The sequence below is a fragment of the Adiantum capillus-veneris genome, chromosome 6 (genome assembly GCF_014529385.1).
Source record: "Adiantum capillus-veneris isolate H3 chromosome 6, ASM1452938v2, whole genome shotgun sequence".
In the NCBI taxonomy this organism is placed as follows: Eukaryota; Viridiplantae; Streptophyta; class Polypodiopsida; order Polypodiales; family Pteridaceae; genus Adiantum; species Adiantum capillus-veneris.
The window spans coordinates 14,230,233-14,258,015 of NC_140936.1; the positions used below are offsets into that span (position 1 = coordinate 14,230,233).

At 44.2% G+C, this 27,783-nt stretch overlaps 1 protein-coding gene across 1 annotated transcript in view; it reads left to right on the plus strand.

Annotated features, from left to right (window-relative positions):
- LOC147455173 (ARM repeat superfamily protein) overlaps positions 1–27,783 on the plus strand; it is a 98,040-nt gene that overhangs the window by 20,318 nt on the left and 49,939 nt on the right. Inside the window, exons 6-12 of the mRNA XM_086514008.1 lie at positions 7,330–7,551; positions 7,831–7,897; positions 7,987–8,383; positions 8,531–8,678; positions 9,131–9,303; positions 9,398–9,497; positions 12,394–12,468. Coding sequence (XP_086370134.1) covers positions 7,330–7,551; positions 7,831–7,897; positions 7,987–8,383; positions 8,531–8,678; positions 9,131–9,303; positions 9,398–9,497; positions 12,394–12,468 — 1,182 coding nt within the window. The remainder of the gene's footprint in view (positions 1–7,329; positions 7,552–7,830; positions 7,898–7,986; positions 8,384–8,530; positions 8,679–9,130; positions 9,304–9,397; positions 9,498–12,393; positions 12,469–27,783) is intronic.

The following is a 27,783-nucleotide window of genomic DNA, read 5'->3' on the forward strand; positions in this document are numbered from 1 at the left end:
AGTAAAAAAAGAGGGCATATATGGGAGTGAACCATAAAATGGCATTTTTGCAGTATTTGATTACTCATATAATTGCCTACAATGTATGAGTGCGCAAATGCGATGCGTGTGCGGAGAGTGAGAAGAGGGGAGAGAGACAAAGAGTACACAGGATGTGGATGGAGCTCCCAAATCTCATTGCATGAGCACAAAGTGAGAATGAGTGAGAGCTCCTTATTCTTTGTATGTATAAAGAATAAGGAGATAAATGTGGGTGGTCGGACACTGGCTGACGGACACGGACAAAGCACGGTGAGGCACACCGCCTTTACCTAATATTATCCCATTAAAGGCTGTGTGCCGATGAGTGCCGAGAAGACTAGCCTACAACTAGTATATACAAGAGGTGAGAGAAGACGGCTCTCAACCTATGCCCACTAGCTCACTCCGTAACCGCTCTAGTGTAGATGCAACATGCGTACCTTTAGGGCTAGGCTACGATGACACTCCTGATGCAAGTATCGAGTGAGAACTTGCATGGCTCCACAATGCACAATGCCAGTGTCAGTCATCGCACAACTGACAACTCCCACTGCAAATGCACCAACCGCATAAGCAAGATTAGGTCTCGAGACCAAAAGGTCAAACATGAGAGACCCGAAACCCGACGAAACATGCACTATGTCTGCCAACCTATCCCTATCAGTAACCTCAGTGCCATATGCATCCTCGTCAAGAACCACCTGACTATACATCACCATGTCAGCATCGTCTGGCAAAGGCATATCTGCTGAGAATGACTGCAAACCGAAAAATCAGCACCCCTGCAATCACACAGCTATCTGAAGGACACTGTCGCCCTCAAACGTATCAAACACATCATAGAACAATGCATTGGTCTCTGGATCAATTGATGTCATCTCAAATGATGATTGGTCAAGCTGTGCATCCTAGAGATACCATTGTCTGCGTAAACATCACCACAAGACAAATGCACAACCTGCTTTCCATGCAGCACATACGCAAAAGAGACAAGCCTCGTCTCTCACTCCAAACATGGCTGCAAATACACAGAGACTACACCGCCTCGTGTGTCAGAAATATGCAAAGGGTATACCAGACCACTCCTAGCACCTCTGGCTATCACCAGTGATCCCCTATGCATCTGAAAAGACCGCTCTCCAAGCAATACACAATGTCCACTGCTCTGCAACTGACGCACTGAAATGAGACTCTAGCTGAGTCCTGGTACATAATGTACATCTCGTAGTGTAAGCAATGCGCTGCTGGGTAAAGACATACATACATCTCCAGCACCCTCTATGTCATATGTTGAACCATCAACAAACTGCACACAACCAAGTCTCCCACTAGAAAAAGAGCAAAACAGATCACGACGTGGCGTCACGTGAAAAACTATATGCTCGTCTAGTAGAAAACGCATAGACAATGTGCTATCCCAAGACACAAAGTAGTTTGAAAGCAAGCTAGACTCAAAAGTGACTCGCCCGTCACATGCATACTCTCTAGCATCTGTCCTCATAAGCACCATGCATCTGCCTCTTCCGTTGCCTCATACGCCTGAAGCAACGGTTGTCACAAGACGGGCACCGCGTGCCAATAGAAAAGAACAGATTGAACAGACTTTTAGCACTTCAATAAAAACTGAACTGAAAGAGAGAGACGACATGTGACACGGAGTGGCGGAATTCCACCCTAGAGAATATTGGCCCCAAACCTTGCACCCCTTTCGGTATTTCTTTATATTGCATTAACTCAGTACAAGCCGGTACTCCAGACTCTGCACCTTCTCCAAGAAGCATGCCAAAGAATGAGCCCTAGCCTCATATTTAAAGGCCCTAGGCCCCAAAAGCAGTTTTACATGAAAAGCCTTCAAAGTCAAAAGCTTCTGGTCCAAAAGCAATGCCAAAAAGCTGCCAATGGAAATCCGTACAGCCCGCCATGTCATCATGCCAGCACAAAACACGAAAATCCGTACAACTTGCCACGTCATCATGCCAACGCAATTTTCGAAAATCTACCGCAAGTCTCTTTTGTGTGTGAGAGTATTGCTTTATTTTAATCCTTTATGTCACTTGGGGCCCCATCGGACGAGGTCCCCATAAGTTGGTAGGACTTCTTCTTTTGTTACTTGTTCTTCTTTTTTTTGGGACACATTGTCCCAACAGGAAGGGTACAGATGGATTTGGCCAAAAGTGACACTATTTGTGATTGGCCTGAATTGAAGAATGTTCATGAAGTTCAAAGCTTCTTGGGCTTGTGTTCTTACTACCGGCGGTTCATTCAAAAGTTTGCAGAGGTGGCTTCCTCTTTGCACAATTTGACTCAGAAAGGAGTCCCTTTCTCGTGGTCCTCGACAGAGGTGATTGCCTTCAGACACTTGAAGAAAATCTGACTACTGGACCAGTGTTGACTTTGTCGGACTTGCAAAAGTCATTCGAAGTATATTGTGATGCTTGTGGTTGTAGTTTGGGAGCGGTCTTAATGCAAGAAGGCCATGTGATTGCCTATGAAAGTTGATTGTTTTCAAGGCCAGAATTGACAACACAAATTTATGAGAGAGCTTTTGGGGGTGATCCATGCTCTTACTTAGCGGCGATATTACCTACTCGGAGCCAATTTTATGGTCTTAACTGATCATCAGATTTTACGCTACTTCTTGTCACAGAAGCAGCTTTCGGAAAAGAAGATGCGGTGGGCTAACATCTTATCACAGTTTCACTTCCAAATTATCCATGTTCAGGGATAGAAAAAAAAACTTGGTGGTAGATGCTTTGTCTCGGAAGCCGTTTGTCTTGGCTATTTTCGCGATACATCACAGAAGCTTCGAGGACATGGTCGATCAGTATGCCACAGATCTGGATTTTTCCGATGTATTCACTCGAATACATAATGGTGAGAAAGTAGCGGGATGTTCCATACAGGATGGCTACTTGATGAAGAAAACGATGTTGAGCCTTCACACAGCCGTTGAGGGAAAAGGTTTTGACTGAGTGCCATTGTCCACCTTTTATGGGTCACCGCGGCATCGACACCACCTTGAAAGGTGTGGACCATTACTTCTTTTGGCCGAGACTCAAGAAAGATGTGGACGACTTTGTACGCAGTTGTTTAGTATGCTAGAAGGTCAAGTTTGACAGGCATAAGGCATAGGGATTGTTACAGCCTTTACCCATCCCCCCCCCCGGGAAAGTATTGCGATGGATTTCATCTTTGATCTCCCGAAGACACAGAGTGGGCATGATGGCCTTTGGACGATCATCAACAGATTTAGTAAGCAGGCTCACTGCTTTGCAGTAAAGAAGACAGTTAAGCTCGATCCTTTGGCAAAACTGTTTGAATATATGGCATGTCTGAGCCCATTGTTTCGGACAAAGATCTCCGATCTACTAGTTGTTTTGGATGGCAATCTAGGAGAACATTGGACGTGGTTGCAGTTCTCGTTCTCGTTCCACCCGCAGACAGATGGGCAATTTGGAAATAGCCAATTCAATGGTTTTGAATTTGTTGAAGTCTTCTTGTTTGGATTAGAAGACTAAATGGGAAAAGTATTTGCCCTTGGTGGAGTTTGCCTACAACGACACATGGGAAAGACGCCATTTGAAGTGTTCGAGGGTGCTAAGAAGCTTCTTCAATTTCTAAGCACCCAAGACAAGATTCTTTTGAAGAAGATTTTTGAAACGAAGTCTAGACGGCATGGAAGGCCATCTAGCCGTTTAAAAGGAGGAGAGGTCGTCCTCTTTTGACAATGACCAGATTAACAAGAAAACCAAGGAGTTCAAGGAATGAAGTCAGGCTAGGACACCCATCGAGCCCTTGAGTCGAACAACAGTTTGACGTCGCCTTCTCTGGAGCGTGGTTCTCAAAACATTCCAGGGAGCGAAAGACGGCATCTTACTTGAAAAGAACGATGAATATGCAAGAGATGTCATCATGCCTTTGCATCACTTGAAAATGATTGAGAAAGATACATTGGATGACTACGGCTAGAGATTTTGGGATACTTTTTGAAGATTCTTTTGAAAGACCAGATTGAGCGGTTTTGCTATGATTTGCTAAGAGAGATTCAAGACTATGCTTTAAACTAGAAGTCTGACTCCATGGGACATGACTAAGCAATGATTTGGAATGCGTGCCGGCTCATTGACTTATGTGACGGGCAAGATAGTATAAAAAAGGCAAGAGTCTTCCAGTGAAGAGAATGAATCAAGGGAACCAGATGATAGCTCATCATAGGATTCTGGCGAATCAGAGGGTTCCGACGAACTAAGGAAACCAGATGCAAGTTCATCAAAGGATTCGATAGAAAGAAGAATCAGATGATAGTGCGTCTTAGGGTTTCGATGATTGACTTTGATGTGTCAATGGACAGGGAAGCGAAAGACGCTACCCGCAGGTCCCAAGGCACAAGGAAAGAAAGGAAAAAGGGAATCAATTGTTAGATTAGAGTATTCTCCAGACCGAGGAGAAGATTTTTGAAGCCGACTTGGACACTGCTTTTGCCAAGGTCCGGAAGGCTTTAGAGAAATCTTAAGAAAGACATAAGAAGGCAGCACATCCACATCGTCGTGATTTGAAATTAAAGGAGGACGATTGGGTGCTCTTACGTTTTGAGAAGGCACGCCTAAGAAAATGAAGAGGAAAGGAGCGGCTTTTTCCAAAGCTTGGCATGAGGTATTATGGCCCTTTACAGATAAAAGATAAGATAAATGATATCTCCTTTAGACTGAAGCTGTTTGATACTTGAAAGATTCACAATGCTTTTCATGTGAGTCTATTGAAGCCTTTTAAAGGCAATGTGCCCGATGATGGGGAGCCAAATGAGCAACCCAAAGTGGAGGATACTCGTTCCAGAACAGATATTGGTACACAAGGACAGAAAGATTAAAGGTTAAGTGATTAGGCGGTTCTTGGTTAAGTTCAAGAACTATCCTGCATTGGATGCGAAGTGGATGGAGGAGGAGGACCTAGCAGATACTCCTCAGATTTTGGAACTTTACCTTGAAGCATTCGGTTTAGCATAGTCTACTTCGATAGAACCCCGATTTCAGCATGGGTGAATCTAGTGCAGCGGGTTTGCACAAGAGGGGAGTCACTCCGCTCCTTTGTCAACGGATTACCTTGATTTTGAATAGAGTCACTGATGTCCCTTTTGGGTTTCAGGGATAGTAAAAGGCTGAATAGTATTCTACTGATTGACTTTATGACAGGAATTCCCGAATCTGAATATGATTGATTTGTACTTGACTTGTTTGAGTGCAGGAAGTGAAGACAAATGACTGTAGCATTTCGGCCTCATAAATCTTTATAGACATGATTGCAATAAGGATTAGTTAATCGGGCATCTGTGAGGTCCTGACTCAATCTAGATGCGATTACTAAATACATTGCTGATTAATCATGGTCTGAGATTTGGAATGAATTTGTATGTGATGTCAAGTGATGGCCTGTGATGTCCGGTGATGTGACTGTCGATTTGTACAAGTGCTAGATGTGTTGTGTCTAGTGTGTCGGTACTAGCAGTCAGTGTCTACTAAGAAAATTTATGGCCTCTGTCTGTTTTGCAGGCGTAATTGAGGGCGATTACAATTCTTTCAAGAGGGGGGTATGTCACAAACTGGTGATGTGGCAACCCTATAAGTTGTCCCAACTTATGGCCAAGTGACGAGGGACCCCGGGGACACAAAGAAATAAAGCAAAGCGCTGTTGACGTGGCTGGCGTATGGATTTCCGCAAAATACGGTGACTGTACGGATCTCCGCAAATCGTGCTGATTACCGTACGGATCTGCCGGAAATTATGCTGACAGCTTTTGGCAATTTTGGAAGACCAGTTGCTTTTGGAAACTTCTGCTTTTAATTTTAAAAGCTTTTGCGGCTCTGCTTTTGGGGCATCCCTTGTAAGAATAAATAAACACAGGGACTCACTCTTCAGAGCATCTGGACGCAGAGTCTGAAAGTGAGCACCCGCGGGCTCTCTTTGTACTTTGCACACAAATTAATATAAAAAGAAATACCGAAAGGGGTGCCAGTCTTTGGGGCCAATACTTCTTGGCACGGAACTACGCCGGGCCGTGTCTTCTTTTGTGAACTGTTTTAAGTGAGTCTGTTGTGTCGTGGTAGAATCTTGACTTGGGGTGTCCAAGTTTGTTACACAAAACCCCTCTTTTTAACTTAGGATTCCATGAGAGGATACTCTTTGTTTGGTTGAGAGTAGGTTGTCATTCATAAACTGTGATTATCATTGACATACAGTCATCATTTTCTCTTATGTTTTGTTGAGATTATGATATATAGGTGCCTTTTGTTGTTTCAGTGATGTCTTTGCTAAAGATTTCACGAATAAAATTAAGAGCTTACTATGATTCCTTTTTTTTTTAATGCATGTTTTCTTAAACGATATATAATGGGTTTGGCTGTTTGTGTCTTGTAAATAATACAAAAGCATAACTAATTCTATGTATATTACAAGCATAAACAACGTAAATCTCGTACGGTCGAGTACTGCATACCTAACATACAAAATACATACCGAACAATGAGTATATTTCCACCTTCTGTGCTAGATGTTTAGCTAGGTAAGCTTCAGCACGACTGGTGAACCTTAGGGCAGCTGGCCTAAGGGTAAGTCAACAAATTGGTTTATTGATGTCTCAGTAAGTTGAGACTCTGGGTTGAGGTTAATGGTTATGGGAGTACTGAGAGGCAGATTCATTATGGCTTAGTCTTTACTGTTTACTTCAGGGAGGTGGCAGACAAATTATGGCCACTTATTAAGGGAAGCTAGCTTCCGCATATTGAACGGAGGCTCAAATCGAGGTGACACAGTGGGAGTTGAGAGGAGGTTGCAAATTTGCGTTGCCTTATTTTACCTTATATCAGTCTGTTGTGGTAAAGAGAGAGCGGAGACGAAGAATTGTATTGCCTCAACTGTCTTGGACTCTCATGTAGTGGGGCAAGGAGAGTCTGCCAAGGAGGATGGAAGAGATTGTGGCTTACACACTCAGCTTTCTTCTACTTATGTTAAGGTGGATTGAAATATGGCAGGAGCTTATGAGGTTATAACCGTATTTGTAGCATTACTGCAGGATGGCTTTCATGAGGCTATACTTGCAGTTCCCTTCTGGATTCATCAAGGTGTAACTGTGTGAATCGATAAGAAAGGGCAAGAGGAGGAATGGGCCATAGATGATGAGGAAAGGGTAGTGCCATTGTAAGGAGCAGGCTTGCCTCACAGTTCACCTGCTCTCCCGTGTCCTGTGTCGTATGCTTTATTGAAGGTTTCACCAAAATGTTTCTGCATGGGACTAACAGTTGTGTGCATGTGCAGGTCACCTCTCAACTTTTTGACTATGCATGGCACCACTGGCAAGAAGACACACGAGCGCTCTTGAATGAATTTTCAACCATTTTTACCAATCCAGAAAGTGGATTTCTTTCATTTGAGAGTAGGCAATTGTTGGATTTAAGATGCGAACGCTGGCTTCTTTGTCTTAAGGTCCTGCATAGGATGTTAAGATTTGGCTTTCCAAGTGATGCTAGGTCTGTTCAGGTAAAAGATGATTCAAGTCTCATGCTTTTTTGGTTGATTGGAAACAGTGATTCTGGGCTTTTTTTGGGTTCTTATAGGCACATAAAAAGAGCAGCAAATTTCTGCTATTTGGACTTAGTTTGCACATCAAGTTGACATGTTAATGTAGTTCATACATCTTGTTATGCATTTTAAATATGAATTCATGACAGAAGTTTATTACGTGTTTACATGATTGCATTAGGCACCTAATCGATGTGTTGAAACACTCAGTAATATAACTTTTTTCTGGTAAGGCAGGAGGTACCTGCTGTTAAGCAAGTTTGTCCTCATTTCCTCCAGCAAATCCGAGTTTTTTTGAGTTACAGTACGTAAATTTATAGTGAGGCTTCTGCTTGTATTAAAACTGCTTTAGTAAGGGGTTGCTTATTACAGACTAATTATTGCACAATGCAGGATTTGCTTTACCTCAAGGCCATTTTCTTCGAATCTTTTTTGAGAAATCATGTTTGAAGATGCTGAAGTCTCTTGTCGACCTCCAAAGTGTACATCCGTATACCTTCAGCGATGACTCCATTCTTCCTCCCGTCCTGGAATTCTCTTATCGGATGATTGCGGAGCCACAGACATCTGTGGATTCTTTTGATCAACTCTTGATACAAAGCATGATTTTCATCCAGACAGTTGTTCAATGTAAAGAGTATTCGGTTAGTGGCATTGGTCGGGTTGTAGGCTCAACAACTACCACCCTTCAAGAGATGAAGGAAACTTTGGGAAGGAATGCAGAAGCAATTTTAAAGTCCCTTCTCGATAATCAGCGGGTCCTCTTGCTTTGCGAAGTTCTAGTTCGAAGGTTAATAGTGGAATCTTGAAGCTTTTTTGAGATGTTATGATTGTGTAGGGATTTTGATCTGTAGATTGTATGCACGGGCATGCTTGTGGCTGGGTTTGTGATCTTCCAGCATTCTGAGAATTGTACAGGCCTCCTTTTATTTTTTAGGTACTTCATGCTGACTGCCACCGACCTCGAGGAATGGAATAATGATGCCGAAGCTTATTATCATGAACATGATATGGTTCAGTGGAAAGACAAACTACGGCCGTGTGCTGAATCATTGTACCTCATTCTTTTTGAAAAATACCGGGAGGTAACTGTTTTATGGGTTAGCATTAGCATACATTCTGTTTCTTTTTTTTTTTGATACCAGGTTTTTAAGGAAAGAAAGCCAAATGTCATATGCATACATTTACAGCAGATTTATGATCTCTAGCATGGTATTTTGGTTGATTTATCAGGACCTTAATCTTGGTTTGTACACAGTGCTATCTAGTTTCTGTTGTGTCATTGCCTTTGTTTTCTTTTGTTGTGATAGATTACCAAATGGTCCTCATGTGTCTTGTAACTGGCATAAGTTATGCAATCAGTTGTTTATGTGCTTGTTTCACTTGCATGGACACCATACTCCTCACGGTTTTTATGGCACTTTGACAGGGAGTTGATTAGACAGTTTTTCAGGGTGGAGTCTTGGGGATGCACTTGTTTTAAGGTTTGTGTATGTGCTTTCTTTCTGCACTTATGCTTGTTTGCATGCATGTGCAGATATTGGCTCCACTTGTTGTTCAGATCCTAAAGCAGGCATCTGAGGATTGCCCTCCTGCAGGAGAGGATAGAGAGATTGAAATTACGCAGAAACTGTTACTGAAAGAAGCGGCGTACAATGCTGTTGGGGTTGCAAATTTTGATCTTCATCACTCTATTGATTTTGAATCTTGGTAGTATGTGGTGCTCCCTAACTTTTACGCAAAATTGCGTTCATTGATCTAATGTGTTTTTAGACTTGAGATTTTTGCATCCTTTTTATCATAGGTTCAAGGGTACTCTTGTCCGAGAGCTCAGGAACAGACATTCGAATGCCCGTATTCTTCGAAGGCGGGTAGCTTGGCTTTTGGGCCAGTGGGTGAATAAGGTCTGTATTGTGCAATACATTTAGAGTTTTTGAGTCACAATTCCCACCTGTCATGGTCAGTGTTGGGCACTGCGTGTTGTGTCCTTATGATACTTTGAGAATGCCTTGGGAAGTAACGTGGCATTCCTGCCATTGCAATATTTTTAGTGTTCAAGATATTTTATTGCATGTGAGTGGAAAGTGCGTTAGTCCTGTAGTTTGAGCTGCCTGTTGTTGATATAAGGGGACAAGCTTGCATAACTTTTATAATTTATCGCCATTTTCTTGCATTTCCCATCTATTGAAAGAAAGAAAGATTCTATTAAAGTCCTTTGGAGGCCAAAGTTGACCTACAGGACAAATCAGATACATCCCTTTTACATTCACTCTGGGTATCAATAGGTATGAAGCCAAAAATAAAAATAACCTAGCTACCTTTGGGGCAACTCCTAGGACTCCTAAGAGTTATGATTACAATGGGGTTCACTACAAAAAGCAGAAGATATCTAGAATGTGTTGTACGGAACTCTACAATGATTGCTTTCCCTCCTGTGTATACTGCATAGTTGCCCTTCTTTCTTGCTTCTTTCGCTTAAGCCAATTTCTGCTGGTCTGTTCTTGAATTGTAGGGGTGTCACCTCATCTGATATCCATATTCTGGTCCCGTGGAGAGACTTTGTCTGCTTCGTTACTACTCCCTTGTCAAACTTGTCCATGTACATAACCCTTGCTTGTGTGCCCTTGACTAGAATGCCAATGGGTTCTCTTAGGTCGGCAACCTTGCTCAGTTGTGCTTTGAGGATATCTGTCTCTAAAATGTAGTCATGTTTTGAGTCGTCAGCAATGTCTTCCCTATCCCAGCCAAGTCGCTGATCCTTCTTTCGCTCTTGATACTCTCCACCCTTTCCTTCTCTTTCATCACAGATAGGACTCCATTAACAAAGTGTTCATAGCTAGATGAAGTTACCTTTAACACTAGACTTGTAATGAGCCACAAAACTGGCTGAAGCCACAAAAATGGCTCTCATCAGGATTCTAGTAAATGAAACATAACTTTTGCATATGACATCAAAATTTCATGAAACTTCTTAATTATGGGTTCAAGATATGAGAAAGGTTTCTAAATACAAAATTTACATAAAAAGCTCAAAATTAAAAAACTTTACTTTTCTAAAATTAGCAAATTTTATGTAAAACTGCACTTCACTACTTACCTTGGAGAAGTAAAAAAGGTTGGAAGTCTTTGTATATGGGTTAAAAAGGCTTGGTACATCTATCACATACCTATTGAGGGATTTTTCAAAGAAGTACGGGCCTACTTAACAATGATTTGATTTACTTTCATAAGAAAATAGAAAACATTTCTCCATCCGCACAAATTAGTTGTAGAAGATGGCAATGGAAAGACACCTTTAGACCTTCATTTTAACTATGTACTATTTTTTATCAACTCGTATTGAGTGTTGGTCATAATTCCCTGAAACCAGTTTTGATTTAGGTAACTAACATAGTGTTGGGAAATTTTCTACAAAAGTCTCAAAAAGCCACAAAAGTGGCTGATTTCTTACAGGACTAGTGTTAATGATTCTTCTGTCATTGCTTGTTGGAATATGTCTGCCATGGGGCTCTCATGTGCTTCTTGCTGCTTTGTCTTCATAGCCTGCAATTGCATTTGTAAATCTGCAATTTTGTGTGTCTTTCTTGGCTAAGTCCTGTCATTGCTACCATCTTCAGCTGCATTTTCTTCGTCTATTGTGTGAGGTATGATTCCCATGCTGATTGCTTGCTGCTGGTAGGGCGTCGGGTGTGGGTGATGAGGTTAACGCCAAAGCAAGAGTTTTTCTCTTCTCCATCTGGTGCTAGGAGAGAGGAAGGGGAAGTTCAATGTTTCCCTCCTGATGCTCTTTACAATCACACCTTACCTGCATGAGGGTACCTGTGGGTACCTGCACAAGGGTGCCCGCGAGCTGAGGGTATCTGTGAGGGTACCTGCAGGCTGAGGGTGTCTGTGTGAGGGTCTACACTCTTCAGCTTAGGATCGAACTCAAACTCATCGATACAGTGTCTCCCTGATGGTTTAATTTCTGATGAGGACCTTCTAAACTTGATGTAAATGACATTCTGCAAAAGCCACCAAAGCAAGCAGCAAAGCCATGTTCTCAAACTCAGAACTTAGTGTATACTTGATGATTTTTGTGCTATGATTTCTGATGATGTCCTTTTCAAATTTGTGTAACTGGTGTCCTACAAAAGCGTCCAAAGCAAATAAACATACCTGTTTCTACCAGACAGTTGGGCCCTGGAAGTCCAATGCAATGGGCAGCACTGTAAAAAGAGTATCACAGTTTGATATAGTCTTCAACAGTGGTAGGAAAGGAGGGAGATTATATGTAGATATCGTTGGTGAAGCATAGAATACGGTTTAATGGGAAGGTTCTTGCAGTAATATCTTGTCCATGTCAGTGAAGTTTGAAAAAAGAATAATGTCTATTAGAAGTGTTCTTTCTATTTCTCGAGGTAATGGTAAAGGAAACGATCGAAGTGTCAATCAGAAGTGCTTTTTTGAATGGAATAATGACGAATATGTGTCTGAGCGATTTGTGTTACTTGGTATGGCTTTTAGAGTTTGCTATATAAATCGCTATGTATGAGCTCTTCCTTTGTCTGTTTGCACTGTATGATAAACCATTGACAACCACTGTACTTTGTTGTGGGTCTTATGAGCCAATTGGCCTGTTGAGAGGAGGTTTGTTTTAAAATATTGTGTTAGCTGCTGACGATTTATCAAAAGCTCGTGCCATTAGATTGCTCTTTGTGGTTTATGAGTTTTTGCTTACGTAGACCCTGTTGTACTGTCTTTACTTTGAAATTCATTGACACCTGATGTTAGAGTCTTGATTGTTATTTCCAATATCAGATAGAGGGGGATGTCAGGCAGCCAGTTTATGCTTCTCTTATAGACCTCCTTGCAGATGGTGATCTGGCGGTACAAGTAAGCATCTTTTTCGGAACAGTACATGATTTTTGGCCTTTTTGGTAAAATGAAATATCCTGGAGAGTACATGATTACTTTTTTGCTTAAAAATGATATTTACAAAGACAACATTGAGGAGCATTATTAGGATTTCTATTTCATTACAAGTTCTAATGCTGACAGTATCTCATTAAGAGGGATCAATTTATTCATGCGAAGAGTGGGTTAAGAGGATGGTTGTTTCAGTATATGCCGGTGCAAAAGTTTAAGTAAAAGGAGGGATTGAGGATACTAGCCATTCAGACTTTAAATCCCTTTAAAGTGCTTTAAGAGCTTACCTTCAAGAACACTTCAATGATGGACACATTGCACAAAGTCCAAGCAATCATCGGTAGGACCTCAACAAAAGTCTCAAGAGAAGTGTTCCAATTTGCCATAGCATCGTCTGGAACAGAGCACCAGTGAGTTTCGACCTAAACCAAGACAGTCCTTGGTCTAACCTTGTCACTCTCCAGGTGTGGTGTGGTTCTGGTCGAGTCCAGCCTTTGTCTAATCTAGCCCTGGTCTTGGTCTATCCTTGGTCTGGTTCAGTCTTGGTCTAGGTTTTAGACTAGGCAAGCCATGCTCTTGGTCCAGCCTTGTTCTTGCTTAGTCTTTTCTAGTCCAACCTTGGTCTGGTCACTATCCACTGCCATTGCCCACTCCTTGCTTTGTCTCATGTGTGACACATTCTAGGTAGCCATGGACATTAGGGAGACCGCCCTTAGAAGCCCACTAAAATTATATAGAGGTGGCGACAATCGTTCTTGCCTGTTCGAACTCCACCATCACCACCACTACCTCAACTTCTCTTCATGGTCTCTTTTCTGAAGCACATACACCCTTGGAGTCCCTGCTACTATATCCCTTACCTAGTACCTTTGCCTCACCTTCACCCTCTCCACCAGCAAGGCTTACTCCTATGGCTGAAGATCTCACTATAGACAACATAAAGTATTCAACTTTCCAAGGTCTCACTACAAAAGGTGCAAATGACCATGTCAGAAGATTTGTTTCTCTGTGTTGCGACCTCAAACATGAAGATTCGTATCTAGTGCTATTCCCTTCAGCCTTGGATAGCTTAGCAGACAAGTCGTATAGTCAGTTTGCAGAGAACGACTGCAAATTGGGCTGCATTAAAGCAAAGGCCTTCCGACTAGGGGACCTTCAAGAGATGGTTCTTGATGAGCTTGGCAACCTTGTGCTTCAACTAGATGAAACATTTGCAGAGCTCATGACTAGAACAAATGCCTTAGTGGCTAAACTCCATAAAGAGCCAGGGGACTTCATAATAAAGATGTGGGTTGACAAGGCTCGTCCTAGGGCTTTCCAACAGAAGTTGTGAGTCTCTTAAACCTAACACTACTATGGATGAGTTTGCTGCTGCAGCCATTAGAATTGAAGGAGCAAGGAGAGGGTTAAGAGATCCTTTGGGAATTGGGTTTGCCTTTGTTTGTTAGAAAATGCATATGACCCTTTGGTTTCTCTACAAGAAAATCTCACGATAGAATGATATCAACGTCTATGCACTGTTTTTTTAGTGATTATGCATAAGAGGTTTATGCATTCTATACGTGGTTTTAACATCTTTACGTGGGTCCACGCATATAACAAACTATTGATCACAACTTGTTGTCACCCTATGGACAATTACTTATAGCTTTCTACAAAGCCTGTTAATTTCATGAGTTTGATGGTAATCAAATGATTCTAGTGCTTATAGCCCCTTCCATCCAAGATGAATCGTCTCATTTCAGTACTTTGTGATGATTCGAGATTGGACTTCGTTACTATTGCGTATAGGATTGCTATGAAGTGTAGCAAGGACATGTAATTTGTTGCCTTCCCATTAGAGTGGCAAAACCTACCTATATGAGAGAAAGAGAGAGAGAGCTAGAGAGAGAAATGAAATGAATGAAATGTTATATTAACATCTTCAAAAGGCCAAAATGACCTATGAGACCAGAGCGTTACAATGTGGTGAATTTGATACAAAGTCAGAGTAACAAAATGAAATGACAATGATAAACTGATAAAATGAAAGTACTATGGGATCCTTAACTGGTAGGCGTGAACTAAGCAGCTAGCTGGGGGTAGCTAAATCACAAGTCACAGGAGATCTAGCATCGGTCACTGGCGGATCTCATCAATCTCCTCCATGGACAACAGTCTGACCGGGTGTTGTGCATGTCGGGCCAAAGTGGTCCGAATCCTTTGATGTAACCTCCGTCGATGCTGTGTAGTCCTCCGCAGTCATGGGCGTCTCGATCTCCCTAGCTCAGTCGCTCGATCGATCAATGTACCTCTGGTGTGAGGCGACAAGATCTGCTGTGGTAGTAGCTCCTCTGGGTGTCCAGTGTCTCCTTTGGGGTGTCTCTGAGACTGGCTAGCCTCTCCTCTCATCAGGCTCTCTCTGTGTCTGCGCACCTCGAGCAGAAACAAACCCAGGCATCTCTGATCCTCGTACCTCATGACTTTGGAGAGTGGTCCAAAGCCCTCTCTAAACAAGCAGTGGAAGCGGCCTCGTATCTCGTAGTAGACGGGGCAGTGGCATGTATAGTGTAACTCTGTCTCAAGCTCCATGTCACACAAGGTGCATGTCCTGGCCTCTGTCGGCACTCCGCTGTATCTCCCGATCTCGATCCGTAGTTGGTGTGAAGATGTGCGTATCTGGCCAATAGCACACCGTATCCCATGAGACAAGTGGGTGTCCATGTATCGGGGCCTCGTCACAAAACCGTCCGCCGTAAGCTGGAGAAGATGCTCTCTGTAGAAAGCCATCTTCGTGCCCAGCTCCTTTGTTGGTTATACCCATGTCCTTCTGATGTCTAGCTGGATAAGGTCCTGGCAGATGAGCCTGGTGGTCTCGGACTATGTAAGAGTCAGAGAGGGTGCATCTAGTGAGTACTGGAAGGGGGGAAATCTGTCTATACTGAATCCATGTGCCTGGAACCATGACGTCATCTCCCCATACCAACATGCTGTGTCTTCCTGGCTGGCTAACCGTCGAGAGGACTCAAGTGCAAGGTGGGCATGTCTGTCTCTGGGAAGTTTCCACAAGCGGTGTAGGAAGGAAACAGATTTGGTGAGCGCCTCAACTACTAGTGGGGGGGCAGCTAGCTCTGCTCGGATAATGGCACGTGGTACTGGAGCCTTGGCTCTAATGAGCCGCGCGATCATGGAACCGAAGGCTTCTCCATGTCTCCCCATCCATCAGTACGACCTGTTCTCCCGTGATGATCCAATGAAGGTCCCCATATCTCAGCTCCATAGAGCAATATAGAAGCCACCAAAGTGTCAAAGAGCCAGAGCTTTGTCCGAGGCTCTTGAAACTGAACCTGTGAACACATCCTCTCCAGTCTCCCCAATGCCGAATGGGCTCTGGTCAATCTAGTCTCTGCTGCTCTCCTCAGAAAATGCTGGTCCACTAAAAACCACTCCAAGGTAAGTGTAAGCATTTGTATATTCCACCGTCTCTTGGCCATATGTGAATGCGGGTGCTGACTTCCTGATCCACTGTGGGGTGGTATTAAATACCATGACCTTGGTTTTACCAAGGTTGATAGACAAGCCACTCTCATGGGTAAACCTATGCAAAGCATCCAAGTGACGTTGCATCCCCTCCGGAGAGTCGGAGATCAACACAATATCATCAGCATATAACCATAGCGGAATCAATGTCCTTGCCAACGGTGCACCTCTATCACCATCTCTCTCAATGTAGTCAGAAACCTCATCCACATACATACCAAATAGAGTAGGAGAGAGCGGGCATCCCTGCTTCACCCCAATAGTGGAGTGAACCGGTGTAGATAGTGTTGGGGTAAGCCCAACTTGTGGTGACAAAGTGGTGTCTATCTATGAGGCTTGCATAAATTGGTTAGACCGGAGGTCCCTAACACCTTAAGGTTTTGGGGTCTGGATGGCTAGACCAATTTGTGGAACGTCACAGTTAAGCGCATATGCGCAGGAACAGTACTGGGATGGGTGACCTCCCGGGAAGTTGTTGCCCTCATGACCTACAACTGGTATCAGAGCCATGGTTCAAAGTCCAACCTCTGAGTCCGTGGAACAGGACATGTTGATGTTGACTTCAACCTCTGAGCTAGCTCCCGGCCACGTTGAAGCTCTCAACCTCTGAGCCTAGAAAAAGGCGGAACACGTTGGTACTCAAGGGGACAGGAAAGTCCCAAGTTTGGCTTAAGGGGGCGATTGTTGGGGTAAGCCCAACTTGTGGTGACAAAGTGGTGTCTATCTATGAGGCTTGCATAAATTGGTTAGACCGGAGGTCCCTAACACCTTAAGGTTTTGGGGTCTGGATGGCTAGACCAATTTGTGGAACGTCACAGTTAAGCGCATATGCGCAGGAACGGTACTGGGATGGGTGACCTCCCGGGAAGTTGTTGCCCTCATGACCTACAGATAGACCCTCTGAGGTGCGTACATGGCCTACTATTGATCTGTACAGTGCCATGATCCCCCCAAATGAGCTCTGTGGGTACTCCCATCTCCTGTAATCTGCGCATCAATCTAGCTCTGGGTACTGTGTCAAATGCTTTGCGGAAGTCCACAAAGCGACAATAGATCCGTCTCCCACGGGATCTGCCTTCCTCGATGATGGCCCTGAGTGTCAAAATATGGTCAAGAGTAGACAAACCTCTCCTAAACCTTACCTGCCCAACAACACGCATTCCCTCCCTCTCTGCACATCTACTCAGCTGCTGCTCAAGAATGGATGCGTACAACCATGCCAACGTGTGCCCAATCATGATCGTGCGATAATTTCCAGGTTCCATAGGGTCTCCTGACTTGAAGATAGGTACGATTGTAGACAGGCTCCAAGTATCAGGCAAGCCCTCACACATGGCACGGTTAAACGTAACTGCTAGAAGCTCTGCTAGTAGATCTTTGGCATGCATGAAATGCTCAACCACTAAGCCATCATGGTCATATGCTCTCCCAGTCCTCATCTTGTCAATGGCCTTCTTCACCATCTCAGCGGTGAAAAAAGCACATGTGTGTGGGCATGGAGCGGGGGGGTCAGGAAGGGGCTGTTGTCCAGAAACTGTGTACAAAGATGATGCGTACTGACCCCAGGTCTCTATAGAGGTAATGGTAGGGGGGGGAGACTGCTCATGAAAGAGCCTCCATGCCTCACACAATTCCTGACTCAAGAATAGCTGGTATAGATCCTGCTCTAGTCGAGCCAAAAATGCTCTCTTCTTGCGCCGCACTAGGTGTCGGAAGTCAATTTGTGACTGTCTGTGTGTGATGTCCCCCAAAAGCACTTTTCTCTGAAGTCTAGCTCTAGTCTGATGGCATTCCTCATCAAACCAGCTGTTTTGAAGCATGCTCCCAGAACGATGTCTCTGCTCAGGCTGTGTGTGTGGGTATGCCTCTGCTGCTGCATCATGTAATGTCTGTGTCCGTATGGTAGTAAGCTCCTGCAGAGGTCGCCCTGGCTCCTCAGTGGATAGGCGTCTGTGAATCTCGTCTATGTATACAGAATCCGTCTCCCGCGTGAAGGTGCAGCGAGTATGGGCTGCTACTCGTGGAATGTGTGCTACACTGAACTGGAAAGAGATGGTCAGCGACACAATAGCATGATCCACTGCCACCCCTACAAGTCTGGGCCCGATACACCTTCACGCGGGAGACGGACTCTGTATACATAGATGGGCTCTACAGACGCTTGTGTACAGAAGAGCCAGGGCGACCTTTGGAGGAGCTTACCACTATACTGACACAGACGTTACATGATGCAGCAGCAGAGGCATATCCACACACACAACTTGAGCAGAGACGCCATTCTGGGAGCATGCCCCAGAATAGCGGGTAGGATGAGGAATGCCGCGAGACCAGAGCTAGACTTCAAAGGGAGGTGCTTTTGGGGGACATCACTCACAGACAGTCACAGATTGGCTTCCGACGCCTAGTGCCGCGGAAGAAGAGGGCATTTTTGGCTCGTCTAGAGCAGGGTCTATACCAGCTATTCTTGAATCAAGACTCACGTGAGGCATGGCGGCTCTTTCAAGAGCACTCTCCCCCTTCTTACCTCTACAGAGGCCTGGGGCCAATACGCGTCATCTCTGTACACATGTAAGGTGCGGCGGAATGAATGTTGTATTTTCTCAAGATTAGTGATCTTTATTGCTCAAGGTTCCTTTTAGTTCTTAGGGAAGGAGAGAGCCTTCCGTCTTAATGGAGAGTGCTATGATCACGAACAAAGTGAGTGGATATTGTGCATGCAAGTGAATGAGACTGAGAGAAGGAGAGAGAAGAGATACGACACCCGAGAGGTTGTAAAACCCTCCTCCGAAGGCCCCACTCTCGTCGGCGAGAGTGGTCTAACTTTGATTGCACAAAGGTGTACAATGATGATGCATGGACTGTTGCAAATGGGGGCTATGTTGGTGACGACGATGATGACTTTGGGGCTGTTTTTGGTCTTCTTCTATCTGCTGTCGCAAAAGGGGGAAAATGCTGAGGTTCTGGGTGGTTTTGGGGATGATTCGTATGGCTGAAATTCTCTGTTTTGTCGAAGGTTCTATGCTGAATAAAAACGCTGAGATGATGCACCTTATGGCTGCGTTTTTAGGTCCCTGTAGTAGGCTGAAAATCGTTGAACTTGCAAGTCTATCCAATGCTGAAAACCCGCTGTGGTTGCAGGTCTTCTAGCGTTAGTTGATGGCTGAAAACGCTGGAAAAGGGCAGGTTTTCCAAGGCTGAAAAAACGCTGCTAGCGTTAGTAGTTTGCTGAGTCAAAATCGCTATGGCTTGGGTTTGTTGCTGATGGTTAAAAACGCCAGGAAAGGGGAAAACTTTGGTGGCGATGGCTGATGCTGAGAAAACGCCAAGGAAGGATGAGAGGATGGCCTAGGGTTTGGAAACGCTAGGGATGCTGAGAGGGCGGGTACTGGTGAGAAGTTGCCTGTTGAGCGGGAAGCTCCTGCTGCCTCTTCTGCCAGAAAGTGCTAACTTGGGTTTGCTTATATATTAACTTAGCAAAATTGCCCTACCTACTTTTGTTGGAAAGTCACTTAAAAATAATAAGTGAAAATAACAAAAAAAAGGAAAATAGGCTAAATGCACTGGAAAATTCCCCTGACTGAATCCGTTGGATTCTGAAGGGAATACTGATGATCATGCTGGGTGCAACCGGAGGATATGTATCTATTGCTAAGTGACTGGGCATGCACGGTCTACGAATAGACTCACAAAAGTGCCAGATCACTGCTAATCTAAACTGACTTGACTAACGGGAACCCTGCTATGGTGTAGCTTGTCCACGGACACATAGGGTTGGGATGTGTCACGTGACAACACAGTTCTTGGACAGCCACCCCTTCCCGACCCCCCCGATCCATGCCCCCACACATGTGCTTTTTTCACCGCTGAGATGGTGAAGAAGGCCATTGACAAGATGAGGAATGGGAGAGCATATGATCATGATGGCTTAGTGGCTGAGCACTTCATGCATGCCAAAGATCTACTAGCAGAGCTCCTAGCAGTTATGTTTAACCGTGCCATGTGTGAGGGCTTGCCTGATGCTTGGAGCCTATCTACTCTTGTACGTATCTTCAAGTTAGGAGACCCTATGGAGCCTCGGAGTTATCGCACTATCATGATCGGACACACATTGGCACGGTTGTACGCATCCATTCTTGAGCAATAGCTGAGTAGATGGGCAGAGAGGGAGGGGATACATGCAATCGGGCAGGCAGGATCCATGAGAGGTTTTTCTACTCTTGACCATATCTTGACACTCAGAGCCATCATTGAGGGGGACAGATCACATGGGAGATGGATCTATTGCAGCTTTGTGGACTTCCGAAAAGCATTTGACACAGTACCCAAAGCTAGATTGATGTGCAAATTACAGACAGAGCTCATTTGGGGGGTCATGGCGCTATAGAGGACAATAGTGGGCATGTATGCACTACAGAGGGCTTATCTACAGTGGTTCATTCCACTATTGGGGTGAAGCAGGGTTGCCCGCTCTCTCCTACACTATTTGGTATGTATGTGGATGAGGTTTCTGACTACATTGAGAGAGATGGTGATAGAGGTGCACAATTGGCAGGAACATGGATTCCACTATTGTTAGATATTGTGTTGATCTCAGATTCTCTGGAGGGGATGCAACGTCACTTGGATGCTTTGCATAGGTTTGCCCATGAAAGTGGTTTGTCTATCAACCTTGGTAAAACCAAGGTCATGGTATTTAATACCACCCCACAGTGGATCAGGAGGTCAGCGCCCGCATTCACATACGGCCAGGAGATGGTGGAGTATACAGATGCCTACACCTACCTTGGAGTGGTTTTTAGTGGACCAGCATTTTCTTTGAGAAGAGCAGCAGAGACTAGATTGACCAGAGCCCATGCAGCATTGGGTAGATTGGAGAGGATGTGTTCACATGTTCAGTTTCAGGAGCCTCGGACGAAGCTATGGCTCTTTCACACCCTGGTGGCTTTTGCATTGCTCTATGGAGTTGAGATTTGGGGACCTTCATTCGACCATCATGGAAGGACATGTCGCACTGATGGATGGGGGGATATGGAGAAGCCACGAGTCTCTACGATCTCACGGCTCATTAGAGCCAAGGCTTTAGTGCCACATGCCATTGTCCGAGCATAGCTAGCTGCCCCCCCAACTAGTGGTTGAGGCGCTCACCAGATCAGTCTCCTTCATACACCGCATGTGGGAACTTCTTAGAAACAGATATGCCCGCCTTGCACTTGAGTCCTCTCGACAGTTAGCCATGCAAGGAGATACAACATGCTGGTATGGGGAGATTGTGGGGGAGCAGGAGAGAGAGCCCACTTGCTACTCTATGCAATGAGAGTGAAGGGGAAGAGGAGAGTGGCGCAGAAGAAGCTCACGCAGAGAGAAAACGTGAGAGAGAGAGAGAGAGCTCGTAGAAGTTTTTGGGAAAAGTCACGATTGTTTCATTTTGGGCTTGACCTTTGAGTATATGAGTAAGTGACTAGGGGGCCATTCACACTTGGGCCCCCTCACTTATAAGTCTTTTAACTTATAAGTTAATAAGTACAAGGCACTTAGGCCTTTATTCCCTAACAACCTCCCACCTAAAGGCAATGTACCTTGGGAGATCAAAGAATCAGCTAACTATGATACATCAGCTGATCATGCACTTACTCATCCAACACCCATCATCTGACGGCAATATGCAAACCGCTCTGCTGGAAGACTCTTGGTCAAAAGATCTGCAGGATTGTCATCTGTGTGCACCTTGACAAGTGTAATGCTCTTGTCATCAAGCACACTCCTGATAAAATGATACTTCACCTCTATGTGCTTTGTCTTGGCATGAAAAACAGGATTCCTTGCAAGCATAATAGCACTCTGACTATCACAGTGTAGCACAGGAACCGGTGACTTAATGCCAAGCTCTTCTACCAAACGCATGAGCCACAAAGCTTCTTTGCATGCCTCAGTGGCAGCCACATACTCAGCCTCAGTGGTAGACAAAGCAACACATTTTTGCAGTCTAGAAATCCAAGAAACTGCACCTCCTGTGAATGTAAACACATATCCAGAGGTAGACTTCCTGCAATCTGGATGTCCAGCAAAATCTGCATCTGTAAAGCCATGCACAGATGTCTCACTCTTCCCAAAACAAATGCACAAGTCTTTAGTGCCTTTCAAGTATCTCAAGATACACTTCACTGCTTCCCAATGCTTTTTGCCAGGATTGCTCATGTACCTGCTTATCACTCCCACCGCAAATGCAATGTCCGGACGTGTAGCAACCATAGCATACATCAAACTGCCAACGACTGATGCATAAGGAATCTTGGCCATTTCAGCCCGCATATCATCTGTGTTTGGGTAGTCATGTGCAGTCAGTTTTATATATGGAGGCAGCGGAGTACCAAGTGCCTTTCCCCCATCCATATGAAAACGATGTAGCACCTTATTAACATAATCTCGTTGAGATAGATACAGACGCCTGTTGGGTCTATCTCGAGAGATACGGATGCCCAAAATATGATTAGCATCACCAAGATCCTTCATGTCAAAGCGATTCTTTAAGCTTTGCTGTAATGCATCCAACTCCGTGACGTTTTTACCCGCAATAAGCATGCCATCAACATACAAAATCAGCAATAGAAGAGATCCATCACTTGCCGTTTTGATATACAAATAGTGATCAAAATTACTTCTTTTGTATCCTTGAGACCTCATGAATGTATCAAACTTGTGATACCATGCACGGGGAGACTGTTTCAAACCATACAAGCTCTTCAAGAGTCTACATACTTTCTTCTCTTGCCCCTATGACACAAAACCTTCTGGCTGCATCATATAGATCATCTCAAGCAAATCGCCATGCAAAAACGCTGTTTTGACATCCATTTGCTTTAACTCCATATCTCCAGAAGCAACCGGGCCTAAAACAAGACCTAATGTGGCAAGCTTTACAACAGGAGAAAAAATCTCATCAAAATCCACACCATGCTTTTGCTTGTACCCTTTAGCAACCAAACGTGCCTTGTACTTAGAAGAAGCATCAGATGTGACCTTGGTCTTGTAAACCCATTTACATGGCAGAGCCTTATGCCCTTTAGGCAAATCAACCAAGTCCCATGTATGGTTTTTCTCCAAAGACTGCATTTCCGAAACCATTGCTTTGAACCATTTTTTACTGTCTTCCCGTTGCATAGCCTCTTTATAGCAAGACGGCTCACCACAATCAGTAAGCATGACATAGTCCAAAGACGGTTCATATCTATCGGGGGGCCTTGTCACCCGAGTAGACCTACGCACCCAATGATCCATAACAGGTGGATTTTCAGCCTGTAAACCATCAAAAACAGCAGGCTGTTCAGCCGGTTGCATCGCAACAACGGGCGGTCTAGGAGCATCAACCTGTTCCCCTACCTGTGGTGCATCAATGGCAACTTGTTGGGGCTGATTTTCAGCAGCTAATGGCTGATTTTCAGCACCATTTTCAGCATGTAAAGGTTGCTGAACATTGGGCCTTCTTGGCTGTCCATATGTAACATCTTCACGAAAAACAACCCGGCGCACTTCCTCGACCTTTGTGGGCTGTTTGTGTATGCAATTCTCATTGAAGATGACATCATTGCTGCGTATGATTTTCCGTAATGCGGGATCCCATAATCTATACCCCATTTCACCATCCTCACCATATCCTAGGAAAATGCATTTATGAGACTTTGGTTCTAGTTTGGTGCGCAGTTCACTCCGGATGTGAACATAGGCCTCACAACCAAACACTCTTAAATGTGCATATGAGGGTGGCTTGCCAGACCACACCTCCTCAGGCACCTTTCCACCCAAAGCCTTGCTAGGTGAGCGATTAATCAAGTGAATAGCTGTTTGCACAGCTTCTGCCCAAAAACCATGAGGTAATGCAGCATGTGACAGCATACTTCGAACTTTCTCTTGGATAGTCCGGTTCAACCTCTCTGCAACTCCATTCTGAGAGGGATTAAAAGGAGCCGTGAGCTCTCTTTTAATACCTTTAGTAGCACAAAAGTCAATAAATGCTTTTGATACATACTCCCCCCCATTGTCTGAGCGCAAAGACCTAAGCTTCTTGTCAGTTTGATTCTCAACAAACGCAAGAAACTTCTTGAAAGTATCCAAAACATCGCTTTTAGCACGTATTGGATACACCCACACCTTACGTGTAGCATCATTGATAAACGAGAAAATATTAAGTTCCCCCTAAGGACAACTGTGGCATTTCACATACATCGGAATGCACTAAGTCTAACCTGTCAGACTTCAAAGAAAGAGACCTTTTGTGCGGTGTTTGACTGTGCTTACCATAAATACAGTGCTCACAATGAGAAAAATCAGCATACCTCAAACACGGCAAATAACCACAACGAGACAGAGTTTCCATTCCTCTTTTACTCATGTGTCCCAACCGGCCATGCCACAAAGAAACACTTGGCTGCTCGGTTACGGCGACAACATGGTCACGCACACTAGATACATGCAAAGGATACAAAGTGTCCGATTTACAACCCTTGGCTACAATCCGGGCCCCTTTACAAATTTTCCACTTGCTATCACCAAAAGTGGTGTGATAGCCTGCATCATCTAGCTGCCCTGTACTAATCAAACTCTTCTTGAGTTGTGGCACATGGCACACTTTGTGCAAAACAAAAGTCATACCATCAGCAAAGGAAAACTGGACACTGCCAATACCTGCAATGTCACATGCATAGTTATCTCCCAAATAAACAGTGCCCTGCACCTCACCTGAGTACTGTGTAAACCAATCCCTATGAGGTGTTACATGAAAGGAGGCATCTGAATCAAGAATCCAAGTATGCATGTCCACATCAGAACCCATAGCAAGGGTATGTGCATCCACAGAAGAGGCATTGAGTACATCAGTGCTGCTGTCACTGTCACAACTACTAGCAACATTGATTTCCTCAATCAACACAGTGCTCTTCTTGGCATTTCCCTTGTCCTTTGCTTCAGTTTCAGCACCCTTGTTCTTCTCTTTCTTCCACTCATAGCATTCCCGTTTGTAATGCCCTTTCTTTCCACAATGATGACACACAACATCTTTCCTACGAGATTTGCTGCGTGCCCTGTCCTTACTGTCAGATTTCTCCCTCTGTTGAGACCTGCCTCTCAAGTGCAATGCATTAGAAGACCCACCTGTGGTGTTCTTCCTGTTCATCTCTTCCATCAAGAGAGAACTCTCTACATCTGCATACTTAAGTGACGCACTTGAGTTACTAAGAGCTGTCCGGAATACATCCCAACTCTCGGGCAATGTGCATAGCAGAAAAGTAGCTTTGAACTCCTCATCAATCGTGAATTTCAGCTCTGTCAGTTGGCTGAAAATAGAATTGAATTCATTGAGGTGCACTGACATGTGCGTGCCCTCCTTCATGCAGAGATCCATAAGCTTCTTAAGCCAATACACTTTACTGGCAGCACTCTGCTGTGCATACAACTCGTCTAAACGCTTCCACATGCCCCATGCTGTCTGCTCATTCTCTACATTGAAGAGTAAATTGTCAGACACCGAAAGCATGATCGTGGAGCGAGCCAACTCGTCCACTTCTTTCCATTCTTCAACCTCCATATCAACCGGTTTCACACCCTGTAACTTAATAGGTTTCGCTTGTTTCTTCTGCAACATCACATTATAACATTGCTTCTTCCATATAGAAAAGTTATGGGCCCCTTCAAGCTTGCGAATGTGCAACAAATTGCCACTTTCACTGCTAGAAGCCATTGTGAGTGATTGCAAACACTGAAACCCTGTTTTGCCGACCTAAACACGCCCAAATGTGCGTAATCGGGCAAAAAACAGCTTGCTGTTACAGAAAAACAGCGAGCAAATTTCACGCGAAATCACCCCAAAACGGCGTACATTCACTGCCAAACCCTTACCAAATGTTTCCACAAGGTGTATACATCATTTGCTTGCTGAAATTCCCTGTTTTAGGGCAAAAATCAGACCTGTAAACACCTGTTTTGCTGAATTTTCAGAACCTCGTTGGTGGAAACACCTGTAAGATTGACCTGTGAGACTTGCCCTAATGAAATTGCATCAAATTGACCCCAAAATTGGTCAATTTCAGCAGAAATAGGCTGCTGTTCGCCAGTTTTTGAAACCCTAATTTTGGGGAAACAGTCACCGGAGGTCGATTCTACACGGTGAGAGGATCCCTTCGCGACCGAGTTGATCGAAAACGGTTGAATATCCTTCCCGCAGCGAGCAAGAACAGAATTCTGATCTGTGTTGCGAAAAATGGCTCTCTTGGAAACCCTAAAGCTCTGATACCATGTGTGGGGGAGCAGGAGAGAGAGCCCACTTGCTACTCTATGCAATGAGAGTGAAGGGAAAGAGGAGAGTGGCGCAGAAGAAGCTCACGCAGAGAGAAAACGTGAGAGAGAGAGAGAGAGCTCGTAGAAGTTTTTGGGAAAAGTCACGATTGTTTCATTTTGGGCTTGACCTTTGAGTATATGAGTAAGTGACTAGGGGGCCATTCACACTTGGGCCCCCTCACTTATAAGTCTTTTAACTTATAAGTTAATAAGTACAAGGCACTTAGGCCTTTATTCCCTAACAGAGATGACATCATGGTTTCAAGCGCATGGGTTCAACATAGACAGATTGCCCCCCTTCAAGTACTCACTCGTGAGGATTCTAGATACTAATCCTTCATTAAGTACTTAAACTCATGATTAAGACTTAAGAAACTTGAAGTGAACTCAGAAACAAGACTTAAATGACTCTGTGTTTGATTGATTGAATGTGTGGTACAAAGGGCTCCTTATATAGGAGACCAAGAGACATAAATGAAAAGACATGTCTCCTGGTGAAGAGACATGACTTTAGACGTAAAGACGCATCCTTTCAGCGAAGAGCTGCAACCATTGGGTGAAGAGTCGCACCAAAAAGCGAAGGGGTGTGACCAGTCGTCGAAGGAGTGTGGCTTTTGGCGAAGAGGCACGTCTCTTGGGCGAAGTGGTGTGACCATCCAAGCACAGGGGTCCTCCTTGGCATGGCACTTCGCGTATCTGCAACTAGGAGTAGATGTATTGTTGTTAACATAGTCACAATCGTGACATTCCCTCCCATTTAAAATGAGAGCTTGTGTCAAAGAAATGACTTTTGATGTTGATAGAACTATGGAAAAGCATTGAATCTTTGAAAATCTTCAATCTGTGAGTTATCGGAAACCTTTGTCTTGAACCTTTGCTTCTTGTGAAACCTTTTTGCTTTGACTGCTAAATCCCATGTCATTGCATTACTCAAAGACTTTTTTGGCATAATCTGGTTAACTGCAACAAGAGGTCGATCTTCAAAATTTTTCATGCGATGTAAATTTTTGGTTCAAAATTTCCAGTAACTGCGAAATATTTGGGGAAGAGGAAATCTTCTCAAGGTACTCTTCAGATGGGGTAACTTCAACTTTAGTAATCACTGGAGAGGATTTTGGCTTGAGACTGTAATCATCTTCCAAGAATGAACCCCAAAATTCTTCAGAATCATCTTTAGGAACTGTCACTTCATGACTTGCAATTGGCATATCATCATCCAGTAAAGAATCAAAGAACGCAAAGTCGTCTTCAGACTCGGAATTTGCAACTATCTCTTTGTCTTCATCAATTGATTTAGGAGAAGTTAATGAATTCAAAAATTCATCAACAATAATATCTGCATCTGTATCGGAAATCATATTCTCTTCATAATCCACTGTATCATGTCGCTTGACTAGTACACATGAGGCTTGAATCACTCTTTTCGCATGAGAAAGC